General features: G+C 40.4%; 2 protein-coding genes across 3 annotated transcripts; one reads left to right on the plus strand and one right to left on the minus strand.

The window, feature by feature from the left end:
- Nucleotides 1-320: 320 nt before the first annotated feature.
- Nucleotides 321-11,623, plus strand: lhx6a (LIM homeobox 6a; the record flags this gene model as incomplete). 2 transcript variants are annotated; one of them, XM_084572249.1, is made up of 9 exons in its annotated part: nt 321-398; nt 1,229-1,300; nt 1,545-1,727; nt 3,880-4,001; nt 10,145-10,365; nt 10,756-10,856; nt 11,009-11,104; nt 11,273-11,447; nt 11,544-11,623. In XM_084572249.1, the coding sequence occupies 9 exons, from the start codon at nt 321-323 to the stop codon at nt 11,621-11,623; spliced, it is 1,128 nt and encodes a 375-aa protein (XP_084428375.1). The 2 variants fall into 2 exon arrangements, with proteins under 2 accessions (XP_084428375.1, XP_084428376.1); XM_084572250.1 differs by lacking the exon at nt 1,229-1,300.
- Nucleotides 11,624-14,315: 2,692 nt separating this feature from the next.
- morn5 (MORN repeat containing 5) lies at nt 14,316-23,792 on the minus strand (the record flags this gene model as incomplete). The annotated part of the gene is made up of 5 exons (XM_084571594.1): nt 14,316-14,546; nt 21,348-21,479; nt 21,678-21,789; nt 23,451-23,598; nt 23,746-23,792. The coding sequence occupies 5 exons, from the start codon at nt 23,790-23,792 to the stop codon at nt 14,437-14,439; spliced, it is 549 nt and encodes a 182-aa protein (XP_084427720.1). The 3' UTR covers nt 14,316-14,436.
- Nucleotides 23,793-24,085: the final 293 nt, after the last annotated feature.

Consider the following 24,085-nt stretch of genomic DNA (forward strand, 5'->3'; position numbering starts at 1 on the left):
CCTGCTCAAAAGTGGAGAGAGGAGGAGAGGAGGAAGAAATCTTTCTGTTCCAAAATAAGGTTCTCCGAGGAGCAGCGAGCAGCGCCTCGTCTCTGCAAAGCTTCAGAACCATTGCCTGATATCGTCGCGCACTGCAGCGATTTAAAGAGAGAGAAACTTTTTCTTTTTCTTTTTTGCATTAAAATCTGATCTGTGCGCCAGTCTCTCCCGAGTCCATGCACGGTACGGATGTTACAAGTTCTGACGCACATCGCCGACTCTTTCCCTGATCCCGGGCACCGAGTTTGGAGACACCGTACGCCGTGAGACTGCAGGGGTTCATGTACTGGAAAAATGAAGTTTTGTCCCCTCTTTCAGAGGGAAATAAGATTCTGTCCGAAGGAATTCCCACGAAACAGGTACTAACACTTTGGGAACGACTGAGCTTCAACTTTGTGCGTAAAAGCTTCAGATTGGACTGTCTGGGCCTTTTTTTTCTTATTTAGTTCAAACTGAATCGTGATGACGTCCAACTTTTAATATGCGTTATTAACGATGCAGTAATACAGTGTGAAATTATTTAGATTGTGTGCGTCTTGAGCTGATCTGCTGGGGTAAACGTGCAGTTTTATTCGCAGCGTCCTGCCCGAGATTTGTTTTGTCCCTCTGTGATGTCACAAGAATCACGGCTTGTGTACTGAGATCAGCTGCACGCGCGAGTCGCTGTGAAGAGGCACGCGCCTCTCTGTTATGAATAGCGTGATTTGCGGTCCGCGAGCCTCTCGAGCTCTGCCAATTCGCCTGAAGAGAATTAGATTTTAATTACAGCCATTAAAAATCAAATTTGCAATTCTTTGGGTGACCCGTTGCCTTCTTCTGATTGACAGTTGAAATTGACACTCCGGGTCCCTCTTATCCACTGCGTTTCAAGCTATTTGTAATTACAGGTAGTTTTTTTTTCAGCCCCCCTCCACTCCCGTGTCCTGGATTGCGAAGAAAATACTATTATTCTGAGAGGCGCGGGTTAAGGGCAGGGAAAAAATCAATCCAGATTTAAATAGCTTCATTAAAATGTGCCTTTTGTCGCGGGGGCCCTTTTAGCAGTTTTAACCGGGGTTTATTGTCAGGACTAGTTTATATAGGAGTAGCCCTGAAGAGCTGTCTGCAAATGTCTCCTGAGGATTTCTCAGCTGAGGATGAGACGGGAAAAGTGATGAAGAGCTGCCGTTTACTGAACGTTGTTTTGTAGGTGATCTCTACCGAGCGTCAGAGTACACCGGGAGGCTCGCGCTGCAGTGTGGACTCTAAACACGCCCCAATGGTGAGAGCTTTATTGCCTGTTTATGCTTTTTTTTTTTTTTTTTTTAATTCAATGGTCATCCAGCACGCCAGTGGTTGGCACGCGAGCACCCATGGCACGTGAAAATGAAGTAGGAAATAAATGTTACGCGTGTGAATTACGCGCGTGTTGCAGTAGCCTTGGCAGCGTCGTAAAAATGGCGACTTGTGCACTCTGTGATGGGGATGCGTCTGTGTGTTACTGAGCTGATGTCTTCTTCTTGCAGTCTCACTCGGACGGAGAATCCCAGCGGTCCAACATGGAGCGGGAGGACACTCGCTCGTCGCCCAGCACTCCGTCCACCCCCTCCGTGTGCTCGCCGACCTCCACCACCAGCTCGGTGCCCTCCACCGGGAAGAACATGTGCGCCAGCTGCGGTCTGGAGATCCTGGACAGATACCTGCTCAAGGTGAGAAGCCCACCATACCCCATCGATTAAATCACACTGAGACTGGCCGTTTGGTTAGAAGTGATTCTCTTCCGGGGGCGTTGCATTAGTTTGTTTGTCTTTTTGTTGGTTTGTTTACACTTTTAATTTTTTTTTTTACGCCAGCGTTTACATGGACAGAAATAGATTATCTACTCAAGACGAGCAGAAACGAACGAATAAGGCTGCCATGTTGACTCTGGTCTTATCATTACAGGCCTGGTGCACTGGAATCAAAAGAAAGCAACTTAAATATATCTTTTAAGAAATATTTGACACAAATACAACTGTGGAAGAAGGAATTTCTTTGGCAATAATGTCAACCAACGCCTTCACGAAACAGACCTAAACAATAGGCCTATCTTTTCTAATTCATATATAACTGCCGTTCCCTTTTTTTTTCTTTTTTTTTTTTTGGCAACTTTTGGCTGATTATTTTGCAGCTGCGCCGAGAACAATAACAAAATAAAGGAAACCCTTAGATACAATACGACCTGCGTCTGAATCTGACCGATGTTATCTCCGCGGTAACATTTTAGGAAACGAGATAAAAACGTGCGTTTGACGCAGCAGACACAACAGGGATGTTTTGGTTGTCGCGGCTTTACAGCCTCACTGTCAGTACGCCCTATCTTGTCGCGTGCGCTCGCGTGCTCCAAATCAAAACAGTCTTTACTCGCGCGCAAACGTGTGTGTTTGTCAGGAAGTGTGAAGATCATTATTCCATTATCTGACTGTACTCGGCTCTAGGTCAGGATCCCTTTGCGTAGACTTTGGAAGAAATGATAACAGAAAGGAAACCGTGTAACAGTGCACGATAAGAAATACTATCAGTTATTTACTCAGATAGCCCGTTTAATTTATGCACAACAGCTATTTAAGCTAGACATATTTAAATTTTCGATGTTAAATAATACATTTGATGACATTTTTGTTCCCCAAAACTATGAGATATCATGTGGGATTATACATTTAATTAATATTTACTTATTTTTTTTACACAACTGACGAAAAATGCTTGATTTTTGTGAAGATAAAGATAAATTAGATAAAAATAGATTACATTAAAACAGCCTGTGCATCGCAATTTTATTTCTTCTTTAATTTCAGATTCCTGTTAGGAAAATTATTACCCTTTTATTCTTTTTTAAAAAATAAATAAATATTCAGCATTGGCATTCTGGCTAAAATAACAACTCATGACGATTTGAATTACGTTTTTTAATGTGACACGTATATTATTTAAAAATGCATAAATTAAAATACATTTTTTATATGAACACAAATGCTTTCTGGTTGTTTTAATTGTTTGTACCAGATTTCGTTCGCTTCTCTTCGTTTTGTGTGGATAACGTGGTTTATCCTATCATGAATAATTAAGATGAATTCGGGAAAATATTTAAAAACATAGCCTACTAAACGGGCATCTAAATAAGCAACGAGGTGACTTTGGTGTCCTTTGGTATGTGGAAAAAAAAACCCAAAAAATCTTGAACGAATTTCAACCATTTCACCAGTTGTCAGTGCAGATTCAGGTCACTTGTTCTCCACGCCTGACAGAGATTGTTTTTTCTCCAAAAGATTATAATCGATGTTGAACGAAAATATTGAATTCAGTGTCAGAAAATATTAGCGAAAAAAAAAATAAATGCACATTCAGTATTTTAACCAGCTAACAATATAAATAAATAACTACGATATTCTCATAATAATATTTTAAATTAGCAACAAACATTTTTTTTTCCAACAAAAACATTATGTTTACAAATATTACGGAAAGTGTGGCTGTGAAGGAAAACACAAGATGGAAATATGAAAACATCCCAGTCAGACTCCGATATGAAGACGTTGTTTTAGATTCATTATAATGAATGCCTAATTTGAATATTACTGACAGTTTTGTTGAAATGTCAAGGTAGTCATATTTTAGTAGTACTAGGCCTGTTAGGTCAATATAAATAAAATAGTAAAGGGCAAAAAAAAATTCCAAATTAGCTCATAAGAACCAAACTGCGCAGGCGCCTTCCACAGGGAAAAACATATACAACAGACGCTGTATGTGCTTATAACGTGGTTTTGTTATCGTCATTGAGTATGTGTGTGTGTGTTTGACACGGTCGGTGTCTGTTTGCAGGTGAACAACTTGATCTGGCACGTGCGCTGTCTGGAGTGTTCAGTGTGCAGGACGTCACTACGTCAGCACAGCAGCTGCTACATCAAAAACAAGGAGATCTTCTGTAAAATGGATTATTTCAGGTAGGGTAAGTTTATGGCCGTGTTTTCAAAACACCACGTCCCCTCTCTCTCTCTCTCTCCCTCTCTCTCTCCCTCTCTCTCTCACTCGCACACGCACACACTGCTTATCCTTTGAAATAGATGTGGGTTGCCTCATGTATTCTTGAAAGGCCCTTTCAAAAAACTGAAAGTGTGTAACAAAATAAAAGCCTTCTCTACCCACAACGATGAGCTGAAAGATCCACAGTTTTGTTATGGCTATCGAAAAGACAACAAGGAAAGAAAAAAAAAGGATCTAGACCACTGTAGTCTGGATAAATTACCCCAAAAAGCTTAAAATGTTATGTTTGGAGGTTGTGCGAGGTTCTGTTTCGATGAGAATCATTTTCTCGCCATTTTCTTCCGCTTATCACGTCATATTTTAAAAGGCGTATTTTTATTTTTTTTTACTTATAGTCTACATTTCCCGTGAACCTGGATATGTTGCTATTCGGTTATTCATTTACATTTTTTAAATATTTATTCGCTAAATAAGGCGGGAAGCTAATTTTACACGAGTGTAACTCATCAACACGGTTAATGCATCACGTGCAGGGAGGCGCGCGCTAGCGTTTTTTATTTTATTTATTTATTTATTTTTCATCACGTCAGATGGACACGTGAAATAAACGGAAATCACCGGAAATGCCAATTTGAGCGTGTAGCAGTCTGAGTTTAGTCAGTCCCTACAGACAAAAAAGCGCATGAAAAACTAATGTATAATGCATCAATGAAAATATTATTGTTATTTATTCCCATGGAATCAAATCTAATAATAACAATGGTAATGATTTAAAAGAATAGAAATAATAATAATATTTTAATCTATCTGTTATTTCAGATACCAATATGTGTTAAATCATATTGTACTATCACATTTTATTCAACATACAATTTTAATTTTATTTTCATGCAAGCTTAAAAGACTTGGTGATGTTTTCACTCAGACTTTTTAGACCATGTGTGTGCCTGTGTTATTCTTAAAAGGTGTGTGAGAGAGAGAAAGTGTGTGTGTGGTATCTGAGGTTAAATGGGGTTCACACCAGCAACAGCATAGTCAAATCCTGTTCAGTAGCCCGCAGCATATCGTATGGATACACGTGCCCATTTATGCTTAACAGCGTGTGTGTCTGTGCGTGTACGTGAGTGCATGAAGCTGTGAGTGAGCTTCGGTGTTTGTCTGATCAAAACCTGACACCAAGCCACCACTCTGAGGTTTATAATCACCAGCAATTAGTTGTCCTCCACCCCAGAGCCTCAGGCCTCCAGGCCAGCAATTAGACTGCCCCGAGTGCCTGGTCAGCATGTTTCTGGTCTGAATGTGACTCCTATCCAAACTAAAAACACACACGCTAAGCCATACACTCTTCAGTGCCGACACACCTATAATGTGAAATGAAATTATGAATATGACATTTACGTGCGCATTAGCAGGAATGCAAAATCACACATATACATAATCTTCCTTTTACAACACACCCACTCACAGACACACAGACACGCATGCACTGGATCTCTGTTTATTTTTGCACGTCTAGCAGCTGCCAATCATTTTCCTAATTTTTTTTTTCTTCTTCACAAAATGGAGACTTTTGTGTTTGCTCTGCAGCACCCTAATAATATTTCACCTGACCCGTCTCCTGTTAAATGCTCCAAATTCACCTCTCTCACCCTCAACACTGCACTCTGGCCTGGGAGACATAGAGACACAGAGTAGGTGTTGAATGTGTTCGAGAATAAGGCCTCCAAAACTGTCCATGAATAGAACAGATGTAGCTGTGTACGTTTAAATCTGAACCGTTTTAATTTATAATCTTGAGTTGCTTCAAATTTTTTCGCGTCCCATTAAATCAGAGAACATGTCTGAACTTGACAGTTATTTTCTCTAATAATTACTATAATGTTTTTTTTGTGTCGGGAACGTCATTATTCCTCGAAGCAGAAGTTAACATTTTCCAAAGCCTTTTCTTGTTTGATCACTAGTCAAAGGGGTGGAATTTACTATCATAGAAAAGTGGGAGACGAGCAAATATATTACATTTGAGAAGTCAGTACCAGGAACTTCTGTCTTTTTTTTCTTAAAGACTTAAACAATTCATCAAGACTGCTGCCAATTTCCTTTCTGTTGACTAAACATTTGAGCTCAAGAGTACTGTTTACTTTCACTATAAAAGGCTGTGCACTGTATAATGAGGCTCCTTTTTATGTATATAAATATATTGCTTAATTTATTTTGTTTGAATGCACAACTGAGAACGTATTTTACTGGTAGATAAAAATTATGTAAAGTTCTAGTTATGTAGTTACTGCTGTCTGCTTTTGTGACGCAGTATAACCATATACTTAGATCCTTGTCTGAATCTGCATCACGTTCTATTCGCAAAAAAATGTTTTGTTTTATTCTCATGAGTGGATTAACTGTTCATTGACTGCTGTGTATAGAGCAGCTCCAAAGACAAGCAAAGTTAATTTGATTCTTAATACACTAAGGGGCAAACTGTTGCACATGGAGAATAGCATCCTTTACTTAATATGGTTACAATCAAAGCGCAAAAATCCTCATTTGCATAACAGTATATGTATGTTTAGATTTGGTCTCCTTATAAGTCATTCAGAGAGAGAGGAATGATTTTAAATCAGTTGCAGGTATAGTGAAGCTTTGCTGCGGGGCTGGGGCCTGTAAATATAAACTGTAATCTGGGTTTAGGCCAGATTTAAACTAGGCTAAACACCACTGCGAGTCCAGATCCTCTGGGCTGGTTTCAAACCTCTGGAGATATTTCCTCATCTGTGTCAGCCTCTCATCTGGCTTTGGACTGACAGCTGCTTTAATGGGGCGTAATAGCAGGAAATCAGAGTGGGTTTCCCTCCGTATACTTGTGTGTGTGTGTGTGTGTGCAGCGGTGGGGTGGGGAGGTGTGTCAGTGTAGGGGGCGCAGGACAGAGCCCCCGCTGTGGCTCTCAAACCCATGTCAGGCCTCAGGGGCTTGCTCTCTTTCTCTCTCACTCACTCTTTCTCTCTCTCTCTCTCACCCACACACACACACGCAACCCATTTCTTTATCAGCCTCCTCCCCTTTACCCCCTTCGCCTCTCTGCAGCCCTCCCTCGCCTCGCTCCGTAGAAACCTCATCCACGTCCGTGAGCTGCAGGCCACACAGGAAGTTGCATTGCTGCACTAATCAGGGGCACTCTGGGATACTGACACTGTAACCAGAGTCCACATGTGCAGGGAACTTCGTGGGTCCTGTGTGTGCACACGTGGAAGCGTACATGCTTCCTTTTAAAAATTTCTGCAAAAATAATTATTCATCAACCACCCACCTCTGGATAGCTGATTAGGTCTCCATAGCAACAAAGGCAAGAAAGAACCAAATGAATTAAAATCATAATAAGACATCTGTCACACTCTGCTAGGAGTTTAAATAAAACCAGAGAAAGCCCTGAAGATCATTCATGCTGAAAATCAGACTGGCTATTACAAAGCTGCATTCACAGTTACTGCAGTCTCAAATAGCACAGAATAAAAATGTCAAGGATTCCTTTTTGCAGGGTTAATCTGCAAAAAGCCCGATAATATTGCAATAAATAGGAGGCGTCTGTGAAGTACATGGATCACTTCCCCTCCTTTTCCATTTCAGATTAGGCCTAACACGAACCTCGCGCCTTAAAACCGCACATCTCTCACAGGACAAATCTAATAGAGATTAGTGTATTCTCGCAGCACATCAGAAATAATCCGAAAAGCGTGTACCTCCTCGAGCCCCTCTTTCAGCAGCAGGTGAATTACTATAAAAAAAAAAAAACTAAAAAAAAACTAAAGTAGGGGAGTAAATAGGAGAGGTCTGGGGGGAAAAGGGGGGAGTTTTGCGGTGATATAGTGGCTGTGAGGATTGACGTTGCTCCAAAATAAACATCAGGTTTTAGGTACGACGGGAAAACGAGATACACACACAAAAAGTGTAGAGGGAGGGGATGGAGATAGAAGAGGACGGGGGTTTGAAAGGAGGCATGATTTGCAGCTTTTCTGGGTTCTGTCTCGGAGCACGAAACTGACAAGCTGTCGTGCCAGATTAGCCACAACGTTCCGCAATGTTTTCCTCTTTACAGTAGAAACAGGCTGGAATTCTCCATAACAATCTGAAATGAAACGATGGAGTCGATTAGTCCCCGGAATGGCTTTATTGGCTTAAAACACGCTGTTTGGCTAAGCTGAACATTTTTAGTGGGAACCACACCACCAAATTTAATATCAAGGTCACCTGTTGTTGTGGTATTTAATCCTGGCTTATTTTTTTAATATTTCAACCATGCCTGCTACAAAATCTTATGAGAATAAAAATGAGGAAGGGCAGACAGTCCATGACCTATAAATATTCTCTTCCACACTACATGCATGAAAATGAAACTTCTGGCAAACAAGCTCGTACGCACAAGGAGGGCTACGAGCATGTGAGATGTCAGGGTTATAGTAGGCTTTCATCCTAGATAGAGTGGACTTGAGTGCACTGATATGCTGCCAAACCCACTCACTTGGCAACCCTCGTGCTCTCCTGCACCCCCGTCCTCCTCCTGCTCTCTCTCTCTCCCTCTCTCTTTGCCATTGACGCTCTCTACTTTGCCATTTCGCTCGGCACTACTCCTCTCTCGATATCTATTCTTATCCCGCTCCCTCCCCTCTTGAGTTCTACCGGCCTGCCTTTGAATATGCTTGTGATACTGTGCCTTACCTCCGCTGAGGCAGAGTGAGAAAGAAAAAGCAACACGTATTAGTAAAACCACGGGCGAAGGAGCCATTATTATCCCTTCTTCCCTGAAAACATTTCTAATTTTAGCTAAACTAAAATCTGACTGCACAGCCCGACATACTGTGCCCGTGTTTACCCTTGAGGGCGCGCTGTCTTTCAGACTGCTTACAAATCTCGACTCCTTCACCAAAACTTGCAGCTGCTGACCCCAACAATGTCTCTTAACCCAACCATACCCACCTCAAACCTAAAGCACTTTATACCCATTGACGCCCATAAATAATGCACTCCTGAAACAAAGAGCTTAATCTCTTCTCATTCTTGCGTAAAACAGGGCTTTTATATGATATTTCAGTTGCTCTGATTTTATTTGGATATTCCACAATATGCCAGCTGTTCTGCATGCACCACATCTTAAAGAATAAGTCTTGTGATATTCAACACTTTTCTTATTTTCATCAATACAGTAATAAATACGTCCAAATTCATCCTTCTAACAAGTAGCATTTGTATTTCCTGATACGGTTCATGTCGGTGTCATAAAGCTCCATGGTTGCCCAAAGGTATAAAAAACAGTCATTTTTAAATCCACTGACCTATTAAACTTAATAAAACATAAATCTGTGTCAATCTGCAGCAAAAATAGTCTCCATAAAACACACTATTTACCCCTCTTTCACTAATATCAGCTAATAATTCATTATTTTCTTTAAATCATTAGAATGAAGGATCGTCTCAAAGCATTTGTTAACCTAACAATTTAACATTCACTCCAGCTATAACTTCTTGGCTGTTTATCTCACATCCTCTCTTTCTGTGCGCCTCAAACGCCCCCCCACCCACCCGCCTACCCAGAACAGTGAGTCAGGTGGTTTGGGTTTATACACCGCCAACCTCACCGTTGCTATCAGTTACACCGGGTCGATCTGGGATGATGTCATGCATCCTCATCTTCCACTGTGTGTAAACCCACCCTGGCCTATGTGTATGTGTGTGTGTGTGTATATGTCAGGGCCTTCATGCATCAACCAGGAAATTGCAGGTGTTGGTTTGTTTGCGCTCAAGGCTCAGCTTGCAGCCGCACTCTTTTCTGAAAGCCATATCCTCCTCCAAGGTTTCTTCCTTAAAGCCTTTTGAGTTTTGCCAGAACTTCATGTTCGAAAAAATTCACTTTTAACCCCATCTCACTCAAAAGAAAGAGATGCCAGTGTGTGTGATTTATTATCTGTGTTTGGTATCTGCTTTAAATTGATCATATAAGATTTAAAAGCTACAGCTGCAAAGTTCTCTTCGAAATGTGCCTCGTTCTTAACTCTGTTTCTCTCCGACTTCTCGTCCTCCCCTGCCTCTGTTGTTCTCTTCTTCTCTCCCTCACAGTAGGTTTGGTACTAAGTGTGCCCGCTGTGGGCGGCAGATATACGCCAGTGACTGGGTGCGCCGCGCGAGGGGGAACGCGTATCACTTGGCATGTTTTGCGTGCTACTCGTGTAAGAGGCAGCTGTCCACGGGAGAGGAGTTTGGTCTGGTGGAGGAGAAGGTCTTGTGCAGGATCCATTACGACACTATGGTGGAGAACCTTAAACGAGCGGCTGAGAGCGGTGAGTGGGGAAATGAAGGCCATTGTCCAGATGTTAGAGTCACTCAGTCCAAACCAGGATTAATTCAAAGTTCTGCATTTCGATATGTTTCATATTGTTTTGTGAGCACCACCAGAAATAATCCTTGAATAACTTAAATAAATTCATGTAACCGATACTCATATTTAGATGTTTGATATCTGTTAAATGTGGACCATTTATTCTCAATTTGTCAGCGGTTTGATACACACAGGATTAGTAAATCAACACAAGAGCTCAGAGAAAGAGATTATGTGGAAACAAATTTCCTATACAGTCACAGTCCTGTGCTTTGAATATGCCTCTTGACATTTGCTTGAATTATAGTACAACTCATCTGACTTACTTCTCTCATATCTTTGTTCTTTTTAGGCAATGGCATCACATTAGAAGGAGCAGTTCCAACGGAACAAGACAGTCAACCCAAACCGGCCAAAAGGGCGAGAACGTCTTTCACTGCAGAGCAGCTACAGGTGACAAACATTGAGTGTTTCTCATACAGTCTCCATCTGATTGTATTCGATTCTATTTGAATTACATTAGTTTACTACTTCAAGACCAAATACAGTATTTAATAATATCAGTGGCAGGAGAGCTTATGCTAATATGTTCTCTCAATGTAAAGATCATGCAGGCTCAGTTCGCTCAGGACAACAATCCAGACGCCCAGACGCTACAGAAATTAGCCGACATGACGGGTTTGAGCAGAAGAGTAATACAGGTGAGTAGAGTTAGACATCATAAGCTGTGTGTACTGAAATAGATAAATACAGTACATTGGCAGTGAAATGTGACATATTACGTTTGATATCTTTGACAACATACTATTGAAATAAATCAACACATTCTGTTTCAAGACATGATGTCTGGTTACATTGCATCTTCATAGGTGTGGTTTCAAAACTGCAGAGCAAGACATAAAAAGCACACGCCCCAGCACAGCGGGGCTCCCCAAGGTCATCCTCAGTCCAGGATGCCTTCGTCGCTGCCCGATGACCTGCATTACTCCCCCTTTGGCAGTCCCGAGCGAGCGCGCATGGTGGCCCTTCACGGCTACATCGACAGTGAGTTGCGATTTAATTTTGTGTTGCAGCTTTTTTTTCCCTCCTCTCAGGCCGACGTTTTGCTATTTTAAAATACGCGTCTTGTTTGTTTTCCAGGTCATCCCTTCTCCGTCCTGACCTCTCAGAGTCTCCCCCACCAGGCCATGTCCATGCCCCAGCTCCCCCTCAGCCGCTAGTTCTCCACCACAACCCTCGTGACCCCTAACCTCCAGATCCCAACCCTTGATCTCCCGCCGGTGACGTCTGCAGACCTGACTCGCGGGTCCCGCAGGAGACAGCTCAGAGAAAGGACAAATCTCATAGCCCTGAGCCCTGCCCACCCGGAAACAGAAAAAGAAACGGAAGAAAGAGAAAAAACTAAGATGCATCAGTCATTATGTTCCTTTGTCTCTGAGGACAGTTATATCCCACCTGCAAGCCAGTCTGTCAAAAATGATTGTGAAGCGTTTGTCAATATCAGGAACTCACAGATTCAATTTTATACCACCTAAAGGATCCATTTTGCTTCTCATGTACAGCATCTTCCACTCCTCTAACATGAACGTGAAGCTTTAAAGGGATAAAACTAACCAAGGACTGACACAGGACTGAAGCTTCTGGAGTGCCGTCAGAGTGCTGAAGATAAATTTAAGGGGGAACTGTCATTGTGGCCACAGGTCCTGGCACACACAGTAGACCACATTAGAGGTAAGACTCCTCCCAATTTTCTCTCGGAGCAACCATGAAGGAAACCTAAATGTACACAAAATACTTTAATTGTTGGAATATTTTCTTTTGGAATGGCATTTTTGACTTTGTGACGTCTCAGAAAATTCATATTTTTGGCAAATCTTCCACTGAAATAAGGCTAGAAATGTAATTATTGTTACAGAATGATAAAATAACGTGCCTTATAATTTCCATTATTAAATAGAACAGCTTTTTCACCACTAAACAATGATTAGGACAAATGACCTGTAATAAATCCTGTATTTGATCTCCTCAGAAAATCACAGGTTCTGTTCTGCATTTTGACTGTTAACGACTAAATTGCAGCTTTTAAATTAGAAGCCGTCACAAAACTGTCTGAGATGAGCATACTAGTCAAACCCATTCCTGCTAAATCAAGCGACATATTTTCATATTTCAAAAAACAGGTGTATTAATTTATAATTTATACGGTTGCTTGTTCATCCTCTGTGTGTGTGTTCCACAAAGAGGGAAATGGAGCGTTGGTACAATATGGACAATATAAAAACTCACTGAGTCTGTAAATAGTAAGATGTATGTATGTGTGTGTGTGTTTCTGTGTGTGTGCGTGTGTATGTGTGTGTATTGGCAGGGGTAGAGAGTGTGCATCTGTATTTTAGTGCCATGGCCATTGTGTGAAGAACAGGATCCAACAAGACCTCAATGTCCTTGTATTTATTGAGATGGTAAATCCCTGTAAAGCACTTTTTTCCCCCCCTCTGAAATGGTTTTTGTTTTGTTAAAAAACATGAAATGAAACAAAAAAGTTTATTTGATAGACTGTGCATCATAATTGTTTTGTGTAAAAAAATGCAATAAAATAGAATGTGATATTTCTGTGGTTTTGGATCATTTCTCGGGGATGAATTAATACTTTTGCTTGTGCATGTGCGGCACAAAGCACAGAAAAGCATTTAGATTGAATTAGGCTCGGATGGAAAGAACATTTAAAAATAGTAAATAAGTAAATAAATGTAAAGCAATATTTAATGTGCTTCTTTTTAAATTAAACATTATGTTTTAGTGTGACTTCCTGTACTTATAGTTAGGTACATAATTAGTCCTTCAGTGTTTCCGCTTAATTCTGTAGTTAATTGCATATGTGTGTATGTTTGGCATGAAAGAGGAGGAGTGCATTATGGGAAATATTCCCTTTGTGTAAAGCTGCTGTTAAAACATTTTATGCATTATTCATTTTATTTATTATTTTGAAATATAAAGTTACTTAAATGATTAAGTGGCATACATATGACCTCTAATGAGGGTTTATATGTGTAAACGAGCACATGATCCTCATAGACCATTGCTACCTGCAGATTATCTCTATGAATTAATAATAATAATAATTATTTAAAATAATAATAATTAATAATAATAATGCCTTGATCCACCAGAGGAAATTATGTTCCTGCTGTTTGACCCATCAATTCGTTCACACAGTAGTGTTTATTTGGGGGTTAGGTGCTTGCTCAAGGCAGCCATAGATACAAGGGGAGGCGACCTGGGACCCTTCAGTCCCAAGCTGCACCTCTAACCACTACAACACAGCTCCCCCAAAAAGGTGGGCTCGTCTGGGATTCTGCTGGTGTTTTATCTTTAATAGCAACTTTGATGATTAATTTTGATTCATACATACATTTATGTATGCAGGACCATGCACGTGAGAGAATAAGGCCTCAAATAGAGGATATAAACTACATCAAACAAACCCACTAAACACAGCAGTAGTGCATTCGTGTTGAATAAACTAGAGAATTTATTGGAACCAAGTCAATTTACTCGCAGGGATTGGGGATGTCTGATAATGTTAAATAAAAAAATACCAGGGTTGTTTGGACAGCATATATTAGACTTTTGACCCAGTTGGAAACTGATTGCCTATTCAGCTGTAGCACTGAGGCCTCTGGGTGGTAGACATAGACCTGAAACAGTATTTTTTTATATAATCAAAACTGAAAACTTTATTTGATTGTAAATTCACAAACTCATTGCCCTTTTTTCCATCTCTCTAGCTCTCTAAAAACACGCACAGTATTATGGAAATGAAGGCGAATGCACTGAAAGGCAGCTATTACAACTAATACAGCAAGGAGGAATAAAAATTGAAATAAATAACATGAAAACACATAGATCTTTAAATTCTTTTGCTTTTCACTCACTGTGTTTTATACAAAATCAAAGACAAAGCAAGATTTTTCTTGCAGATTTAATATGCCTGTAAATAAAATGCTAAAGAAGCAAGGTTTAATACAGTGTTTTCTCAGTTGCTCTTTTCGGACCTTGTTGTGACAGATTTTTCAGGATCCACACCAACAACCTCATCCCAAGCCTTCCGACAGGTCCGCACAATCCACTCATGTTCAGAGTCATCTGTTAGAAAGATTTCATTGGAAATTATTTGAGAATTTTTCAGATTAAAAGTACATTGTAGGTCTAGTCATTTGACCTAAACTCAAATACGAATACAAAAAATATCAACTGCAGAGTGAAGAGTAAAGGGTGCACAGCTCGAAGGCCCCCTCATTTGGTTGAATTCACTTAAAGCGTTTAAGTTAAACGTCTAATAACCTGCGTAGTTAGACCGCAGGTCATTTCGCTGTGTGAGGCTGCAACAGTGAAGTGCCATTCAAGTCTTGGGTAAATTTGTCAAAGCAAGATAAGCTGGACAATTAGCGGAAAATAACTTCTCAGAGCCACTTCAGACACCAATAAATAATAACCCCCAAAAATGGACGCCAATTTTTAAGAAAAAACCCCAACGACTGCCAGAGGAGCTGATAATAAACCAGTTTTTCGTTGTTAAAACTGAAATGAGTAGCTAATTGCAGGGGAAGTGAGCTTTCTCTGGAGCGCGCGCAGCTGCACGCACTTGAGCGGCTCGCGGGCCTCACCCCCAGGTTCCACTGCGCGCGGGGCTCCATTGTACGGAGGAGCAGGTCTGCAGCTCTCGGACTGATTGTGTGTAATTGCCAGCGATGGGCGTCACCGCTAACAGCCACTTCAAGTAGCTACACAACACCCCCCTCCTCCTCTGTTCCTCCGTCTGCCTCTCCTTCTCTACCTGCTCTGATCGGGAGGTCAATTGAACACATCGGACACGAGGACAGCTGCCATGACAAACATTTCCAAGTCTTTGTGACACATTTGTTAGTGGGAAAAGGTAATTACTGGAGCCCATACATATATCAGTGTGTTGCCATGAGACTGACCTCAATTAACCACAATCCACAACCTGCCTTAATGATAATTAGATTGGGACATTTTCACATTTGCTGTAATTCTGCCCTCTTCAGATTCTATAGCAGCGTTTATCTCAGAATTTAAGTCACATGTAATTGGTACCTTAAGTTATCTGAGGGCACAGGTGGCTGGTGTATTTCCTGCAGGCCATTTTAGACTTTTTGTCTGTCATTAGAATTAACATATAGATAGAATTGGGATATTGCAGATGGACTAATAAATACAGAAAAAAAAAAATCACGCAGTTCTCTTCATAATTTCAAGCAAATTTGGAGGGAAATTTCTGAAAAAGTTTAGCCTAGTCTTCATTAAAGTGCAGAATACAAACAATTTTCTGGTTGATTTCCATCTGGACCAACAACCTGCATGGACGGCCTTTGTGCAACGTACACAGGAGAGAGAGTGTGTGGAAGCGATAATGGCACCTTGTTAAGGTCTGTTTATCTTAATCCTTAAAATACACTCAGAGGGAAAAGTGTTTCCTTCCAGCCTAATGGCAGCGATTTAACGCACATACACAAAGACGTGCACACAATTAGCAAAAGCAAAAGTCTGTTTTCTTGTTGTGATTTGCATGAGAGATCTGCTGGATTTGTTGAGGAAACAGAAATGGAATTTTTGCAATATTCAGAAAAACTTAGAGAGGCACGACAGGACTCTGAAGCTGCTCCGCTGACAGTGGCCAGGGGCTAAACTTAGCGGACTTGTACTCAGGGTCAGTATGTTTGTGGTTTTTGAGTGAGAGCATTAAAATGAAATCAAACTAAATGTGAACACTCAAACAAATAGTCAAACAACTTGTGTATTTTATGTCTTGACAACACAGATGTGCTTGTTTCTAGCTTTGACAGAGAGATACTGATCTTTAAGACGATCAATCTGTCTGCAGCGGCTCGGAGGATTAACACATGAATCCTGTTTTGTGGTGATATTTTGTCTCAGTGAAGCCAGCGAGTGGATATGTTGCACTCTCCAGCAGCCCGGCTGATTTTATCTGTCTGTGAAACACCTCGACTGGTCGGGGACAAAGGGAGGGGCCGCGGTTCGGTCACCAGAGGTGTTTTCCTTGGCAGAGGAATGTTTTCAGTGCGGAGTTCTGTCTGTGCAGAGTTTCAAATGGAAGCGGTCTCTCCAGAAACAGGAAAGCAAGCGTTACAAATAATAAAGGCAACACACGGCCCCTTCTGGAGCGGTATGTCAACCAAGGGAGAACACAGCTCCAAAGACTGACTGCGTATGTTTGTTTGTAACAACACATTCAATCAGTCAGTGGTGGAGATTTGATTGTGCAGATGTGGGCTGTGCATCTTTTCCCTCATTATTTTTTAATTACAGTTTCAGAGAGCCATGCTTATATTGCACCTCAAAACTTAAGCAACAAACTTAATCAGCAAATTAAAAGATTTTTATATATCTCTAGAAAGCAGATAAATATAGCTTCTTGAGGCTGTTTGCATTTTATTATTATTCTTATTTAGTTTGCTGATTGTGTGATTTGCATTTCAGATTCACCAGTAATCATTTCCTCATGTTGTAGTCTTTTGGTTTTAATTTAGACGGGCTGCTTGCGGTGTAGTGAGTTGGAAACAAATAGACTTAAAAAAAAAAACAAAAAAAAACAAAACAGACGTTTCAATGGGAATTATTTGACCTTGAAATACAGTTTGGTTATTTGTGTTTATATCACATGGGATCCCCAACTTCCCTTCATCATTAACGAAGCAATCTTAATTCAGTTAATTTTGGAGCTGGAATCAAATCTGATGTTTGGCTCCAACGAGTCCAAGTGTGTATTTGTTTCTGATAGTATTTATTGAGAATGACAAATAACATCCAAATATCATAATTAGCTGCACAAATCATTTTAAAAATTAAAACAGGATAACAAATTGGATCAAGCAGTGCGTGGTGCACTGATATGTTGTGTTTTTCTTCTTTTTTTGAGATTCACTGGTTGTAGAAGTTTGATGCACATGAAGAAGGTTTGGAGGAACATCATCCACAAAAACACAAATTTTGCGATCCCTGAATTTGTGTGTTTAACCATTTGAAGTCACTCATCACTGACACACACACTGCTCAGTCACATACACACATTCCTGTCCTTCCGTCTTGTGTGTGTTTCAGGAGATGGCTTTGTATTTAAGTGACCTGTCTGACTCCTATTGATCCTGCTTGACTACTCTTTCCAAGCTCCCTTTTTTTTCTGCACCAGTCATTGAAATGTTGGTTTAGACAATGATGACCTCACCTCTCGAATCCTAATGTTACTGGAAGGTTTTCCCTTTTTGTTTTGGGCTTTTTTTCTTCTCTTAAATTTACAAAGATTTTTTTGTGCAGATCTCAGTCATCCAAATCATGGTACAGCTAAAACAAATGCACTCATCCAACACATGACTACGGGCTGTTATTTGCAGAATAGCACACAACAAACAAAGCTGACCCAGTGGGCTCATGTGTAACTCCCTTGGCTTGCAAAGTTGTTTGCGCCACCACCAAGTCACGTCTTCTCAAATCCATGCAAATACTTCAGATTCCTAAAATCAATAAGTAATGTGACATTTGTTATGTGTTTTTGTAGGAATAGAGGAGTGGTCCACTTTCAGTCACACAAAATGTCAAGGCTGTGCTCTCCAAAATACCATAAGAAGGGTCAGTTATCCCATTATGCCAAACCTTCATTCAGAGTGACTCACATTTGTGAAACACTTTGGGGTCCAGTTTCATACTCGAGGATATTGCAACATGTTTTATTAATTGCCGACCTCCTTCTCCACCTGATATACAGCCACTCCCAGTAAGTTACAAAATTATTGCTTCATACGGGATCGCTGTTGAAAATGAGTGTAGACACACAGAGTGTATTTGGATATAATAACTTACTCCTACACCCTCGGGAGGAGTTTTGCCTCCACCACTTTCCATTTCCCCTATCATTACTACATCATGTACCAGTATTCTTGACAAATCCCTCCATACATGCAGCAGTTGATGACAAGAAATTGCTTCAACTCCAAAAATAATCTATAACCTCCTGGGGAATATTAGCAACAGATCCTATTGTTTTGCTACTTGGCGCTCTTCCAAGATAGACTGTTTGTCCAAGTTAGCAACAGTAACTAAGCAGGGCAGGACTTTGCAAAAGGTCAGTTTTGGCCAAAGTTTAGCCTGATATTTCCCAGCAACAACATGTGTCTCCTGAGAGTAAAACATAAGCTTTTGTAAATATGAGTCTTTGTCTTCAATGACTTAGTTTTCCCTTGTCCTACGTCCACAGCTACACAGGGAGCTCCTTCCGTTTTCTTGCCGCAGCAAAGGTCCCCACTGGGAGGGCGGGTCTTCCCTGCGTCCCATCATCCTTGCAGTCCTCATCCTGGGCGGAAGCCACAAGGCAATAAATTCAGTCTTCACACCCACTCTGACAAATATGCCTTCACCTCCCAGGGTTAAAAAATAAATCCATACAGGATACTGGAGCATTCTTCTCAAGACTTGTATACCAAGACAAAAGGGAGTGCATGCATGTTTGCAATATACAGCAGTGCTACATCCCTCTGCACACATGCACTGCACACTGCCCCAAAAAAAAAAAAGAAAAAAAAAAAGGCACACATCAATTAAACAGATACCGTATGACTCCATACTTATCTAATTCAAAACAGAGTCGGAGTCTTGATGGAAAGTCTCATCTCAACTTCCAAAAAAATCCGTCTTCCTTCTCTTTCTCTTTTGTTCTCCTCCCTCGTATCGCTTCTTCTCCATCGTTCCACTGATCAATACCAGAATCCATAATGATGATGAACAACTTGCGATATGAAAAAAGAATTTATTTTTTTCTTCTTCTTCCACATGCCGATGACATCTGGTGAGGATGTGGATCTTCTATTCTGTTTCCTTCTGTCTCAACACATATGTAAATGAGGTATGTGTGCTTGTGGTACTGATCTATGTTATGTTGCAGGGAGCCCATATGAATACAAATATGCCCCAAAAATACACTGAGTCACACCTTAACTTCTGCCAGGAATGTGTTTGCATGTGTTTGCATGTGTATGGTATAGAACAGTTGATAAATTCACATATAAGGTAAAACAGATTTAGGAATTACCAGATTGGCATTCAGACCTTGCAGCAGGAGTTTGACAAAGTTAACCCTAACCCTAACCCAATGAAAGAAAAGCAGAAAAGTGTTCAGAAAACAAAAAACCAACACTGCAAGACTTCTGCAAGATTTTACATCTCCATGCATCTAGTCTGTCAAGAGCCTATGGTCAATAGCCATGATAACAGCTCTGGAAAGTCGAAGGAGATCGTCGTTTGGAGATCATGAACGCCTGTACAATGTTTCATGGTAATCCATTCAGTGACTGTTGAGATATTTCAGCCTGGACCATAAGTGTTGGCCTAGAACTATGATGCCAGGACTGTCTAACATTGTCTAGGGATGAAAAGTCATGGCTGGGAGACATGACGAGCCGAGGATGTCAGAATTCGGGAATGCAATCTGGACACCTGACAGACTGCATTCACTTCACAAATCAGTGAGTTCCAAACCGGGCACTCATTCAGTGGAAAAATGTGTCTTTGATTTTCCACTTTTAACAAATAACAAAAGAAAAAGGCTTCGGAAATTAGAGGTAGAGTCTGTAGAAGCAGCGTTCTTATCAGATGACATGCAGCCGTAATCTTTAATCTGATAATACAGGGTTAATCCATTTAACATCACTCCATAGGTTCAAACTCATGCTTAAACTATTTATCTATATTACTTTGCCTCCTGCTTGTTCCTTTGTTAAACCCATGTCTGTCCCTTTGCTGTGGCCATTTTATAAACGGTTCCCATTTCTCCCCAGTTGTCATTTTAGTGTCGTATCAGTGCAACCCTCTTCGACCCCATCCACTCCTTACACTGAGTACATCCTGCTCACGTCCATGTGGGATGAATGAAGGATTATCTTATCTTAACATTATTTTTCACCACAGCTTCTCCAACATCAGTCTAGACTCCTGCCTGTTCATCAAAAACTCGAAAACATCGAAAACTCATCAAAGCCTTTCTTCAACTTTTCTTTAATGTGCACATATGTCAACTAAATCATTCTTTTTGTCTGTTTGATGTGAACTGTTCTCAGAAAGGTTAAATTGTTTAAAAGTGAAATGATATAGAGCCCTTATCCTGTATGGCAAGATGTCTTCCTGACAAATAGGTCTGAGTAAACATCTACTTCCTTGAATCATCCAACAGTTTCAACCAACTTGGGCATGTTTCGCTTTTCAAAACAAAGCCAAGGAACTCCAGGCACTTCAACAGCCTTAGCTTAACTATAGGTGCAAAATGTACATTTTTACATTTCTTCTGACATGCGTAAAAGCAGACTAAAGGAGGACCGGGTTGCAAATACAAGTTAAATCAACAGCAACACGATTAGTGGAATTAACATTGTTTCTAGATATGTTCAATTATAGAAACAACTTTTCAAGCTAAATACATTTAACATACAGCAATCAATCACTGGAAAGTGCCTCGCTTGTCATAAAACTTTGTGTACATAATTTGAAATGGAAATTTGTGTTTGCTCCTTTCATCTTTCTAATTTACCTTGGCCCAACACACCGTCATGCCTGGATGTTACTCAACGCTCGAGATGGAGCCAATTTGGCATCGAGTCAGTGTAAAAAATGTGCATAAACTAAACATAAGCAGTGAAAAAAGTCTAGATTTTGAGTTTGATGTGAAAATGCGTGTAGGTAAACTACAGAGGGAGGTTCATCATTAGTGCGATGTTATGGCAATCAGTCCAAGTGATGAAGAGGACCTTCATCACAATGCATTTAATCCTTATTCACAGACTGTGGACTTCAGCAGGTAAGGCCTATCTTCGGTGTGACGGGGCTACAACCGTGATATAAACAGCATATTTTCTGTCTCACCTGCATTCCTGAGGAACCTGCCATTGTATGAAGTGACAACTCTGGTAGTGGGGTCATAGAAACCATCTCCACAGTCATAACATCCATCAGGAATGGCTCGTGGAGGATGTAGATCTGTTATCTGCGATTCTCCTGAATTAACAGAAAGGTTGTTTTGCAATGAATGACACTTACTCTTTTACAACCTACCACCATTAATATTAGGTTGAGGAAACATTTCTAGACTATAGCTTTTACTTCTCACTGTCTGGATTCTGGATGAATGATGTGCACAAAGAAACTGACATCCATCAAATCAGCAAATATACAAGCAAATAAATAAATTCCCACCGGCAGGTCGGAGTCCGTTGCACCTTTCGCTGTAGAAGCGCCTGTCATAACCGTCACAGTAGTCCCAGCTCTTCTCCTGGTACTGCAGACCATCAGCAAAGGTGAATGACCCCTTATGAGGAAGCACAATGACAAACAATCATCCTCATTGTTCAGTCTCATCACTCTCTTTTCCTCCCTTGATTTCTGGTCATGTAGATACTTATCATTCTTTGAGCCAGAAATGTGTGATATACATAGAAATGTAATTTTCTGCTCAAACAAATCGATGAAAAAAAATATACACTAAGAGCAGAAACAATGGCTCTTTTGCTCAAGGTAATGCATAGACCTCACTGTTGACAGTTTTCATTGGGAGTATTCCTTTGATACAAAGTAGTTCCAGCAGAAACTGTTGGATGTGAGGTCTTAGGGCTATCCTGCAAACCCCAGTCATGGTTTCTAGAAAGATAAGTCGCTTCTGAGGTTTTTTTAAATGCCAGTTTTCTGTGCTTTTAAGCACCGCAAAAGAATTTAAATTTCCCTCCATTGTCTTTGGGTTGAGGCAAAACTCTCAGAGATGGATATCTGAAAACCTCAGCAGATAAAACCAAAGCAGCCGGCACAGACGTGCATCACAAGGGGAAAGCAGAAAAATGTGTCTCTGGGTGGGTTGACTGACAAACAGTTATTGAGAAGGAAAATGTATTTTTCATATAAACATACTGTACTGGGTTCAGTAACTTTGTGCACTGGATTTGAAACAATAACATTGTTCACTACAGTGTCAACAGTACGCTTTGCCGACAACTAAATAGCATTAATTATGGAATGGGTTTTTGAGGCATGCCTACAATAGCAGAGAAGAGAAGAGAAGAGAAGAGAAGAGAAGAGAAGAGAAGGGAAGAGAAAATTTAGATTACAATACATTCATCTTATTCTTAGTAAAGGTTTAACTAACAGTGAGTCCTGGAACCCAGATGGACTGCAGCCTTGATTATTGTTGTTAACTACACGTGTATGTGTCAAAATGTCTGGAGGTTTACGTTTCACTTAGAATATTATGATTGAGTTGTTCCCTTTTTTATTTAGATAAAGTTTAATTACAGACGTTGCAGGGAAAATTGCACAGAAAAGAGTTTAATAAACAAAAAATATATATTAGGGTATCTCATTCATTAATATGTCATCAATCTTTCAGGCTCATAATACGTTAAAATGTTTGGTAGTTATCACAGAGGGCGGAAAGTATGTACATTGTTGCAAAAGGAGAAAGCAAAAGGAGAAAAAACTAAAAATATATGACTAGGAAGTAAGATTCTCAATGGACGGGCTCAGAAGCATTGTTTGAAGAAAGAGTTGCAAGTTTAAGAATGGGCTATAAGCTGCCAGAGTTTACATTTCATGGTTTATTGGAAGCTTTGAGTTGAATAGAGGTAGGTTACAGTTTGGCATTGGTACTATTGTGCAGGTGCAGGGTAATAATCTGGGCTGAAGTTAGTCATGGTTCAGAGCTGCTATCATTTCAAATGAACCGCCGCTGCATTGATGATAATAATTGGAGCAATCCATATTGTGGCAAAGCCCGCGAAAGAATGCACCGGAGCAGAAGAGAATAACATTGCTACAGGAAAAATGAGAGAAGCCTAATTACTATGACAATAACTGTGAGTGATTGCTAAAAGGGACCAGATGTAATATCAGCTATAACCAATACGAAACACACAGAGTAAAGCATGTGGATGCATATCCTCTGACATGCATGCAGGGACACACACACACACAACTCCTCACCTGCTTTGCAATGCCGTTTTCCCAGGTGGCCTCATATTTACTTCCATTTGGAAAGTGTAGTACTCCCCGACCATGGAACATCCCGTCTTTCATCTCTCCCACATACTTTGTGTCTGTAGGAAAGGTGTACTCTCCTTCTCTTTCCATCCTGAGAGAAATAAGACATGGTCAGTCCTTGGTCATATTTTTCCCTCTATACATAGCTAACAATCTATGAACCCATTTGATTCATTTCTTTGCGTACAACCTGTTGTTTTTAAGGTAATTGTATATAGCCCGAGTTCATTAAGCCTACCTGCCATTTTTTGTAGCCCCTTTGTAACTGCTTCCGATAAACTCCATTAATATACTGACTTATTAGCGCCCGTGTTCGTATGCAAAGTATTAAGCTTTAAGACACCGAGGAATTTAATTCCTATTCAGCAAGACAACAAAACGGCCAGTGTACAGTTACCATAGAAACGCAGCACCAGTCTACCAAAGTGACAGACTACTTCTTCAACGGTTTGCTATAAAAGACAACAAAACATTGCCACAGTATCCTCATAATAATATTAAAACAAAAAGAGACAAAACAAATAAAAAGTTATTCCACTTAAATTCTTCTCACTGATCCTTAACTGCGCATGCGCCTG

Source organism: Chelon labrosus (assembly GCF_963514085.1).
Source record: "Chelon labrosus genome assembly, chromosome: 22".
In the NCBI taxonomy this organism is placed as follows: domain Eukaryota; kingdom Metazoa; phylum Chordata; class Actinopteri; order Mugiliformes; family Mugilidae; genus Chelon; species Chelon labrosus.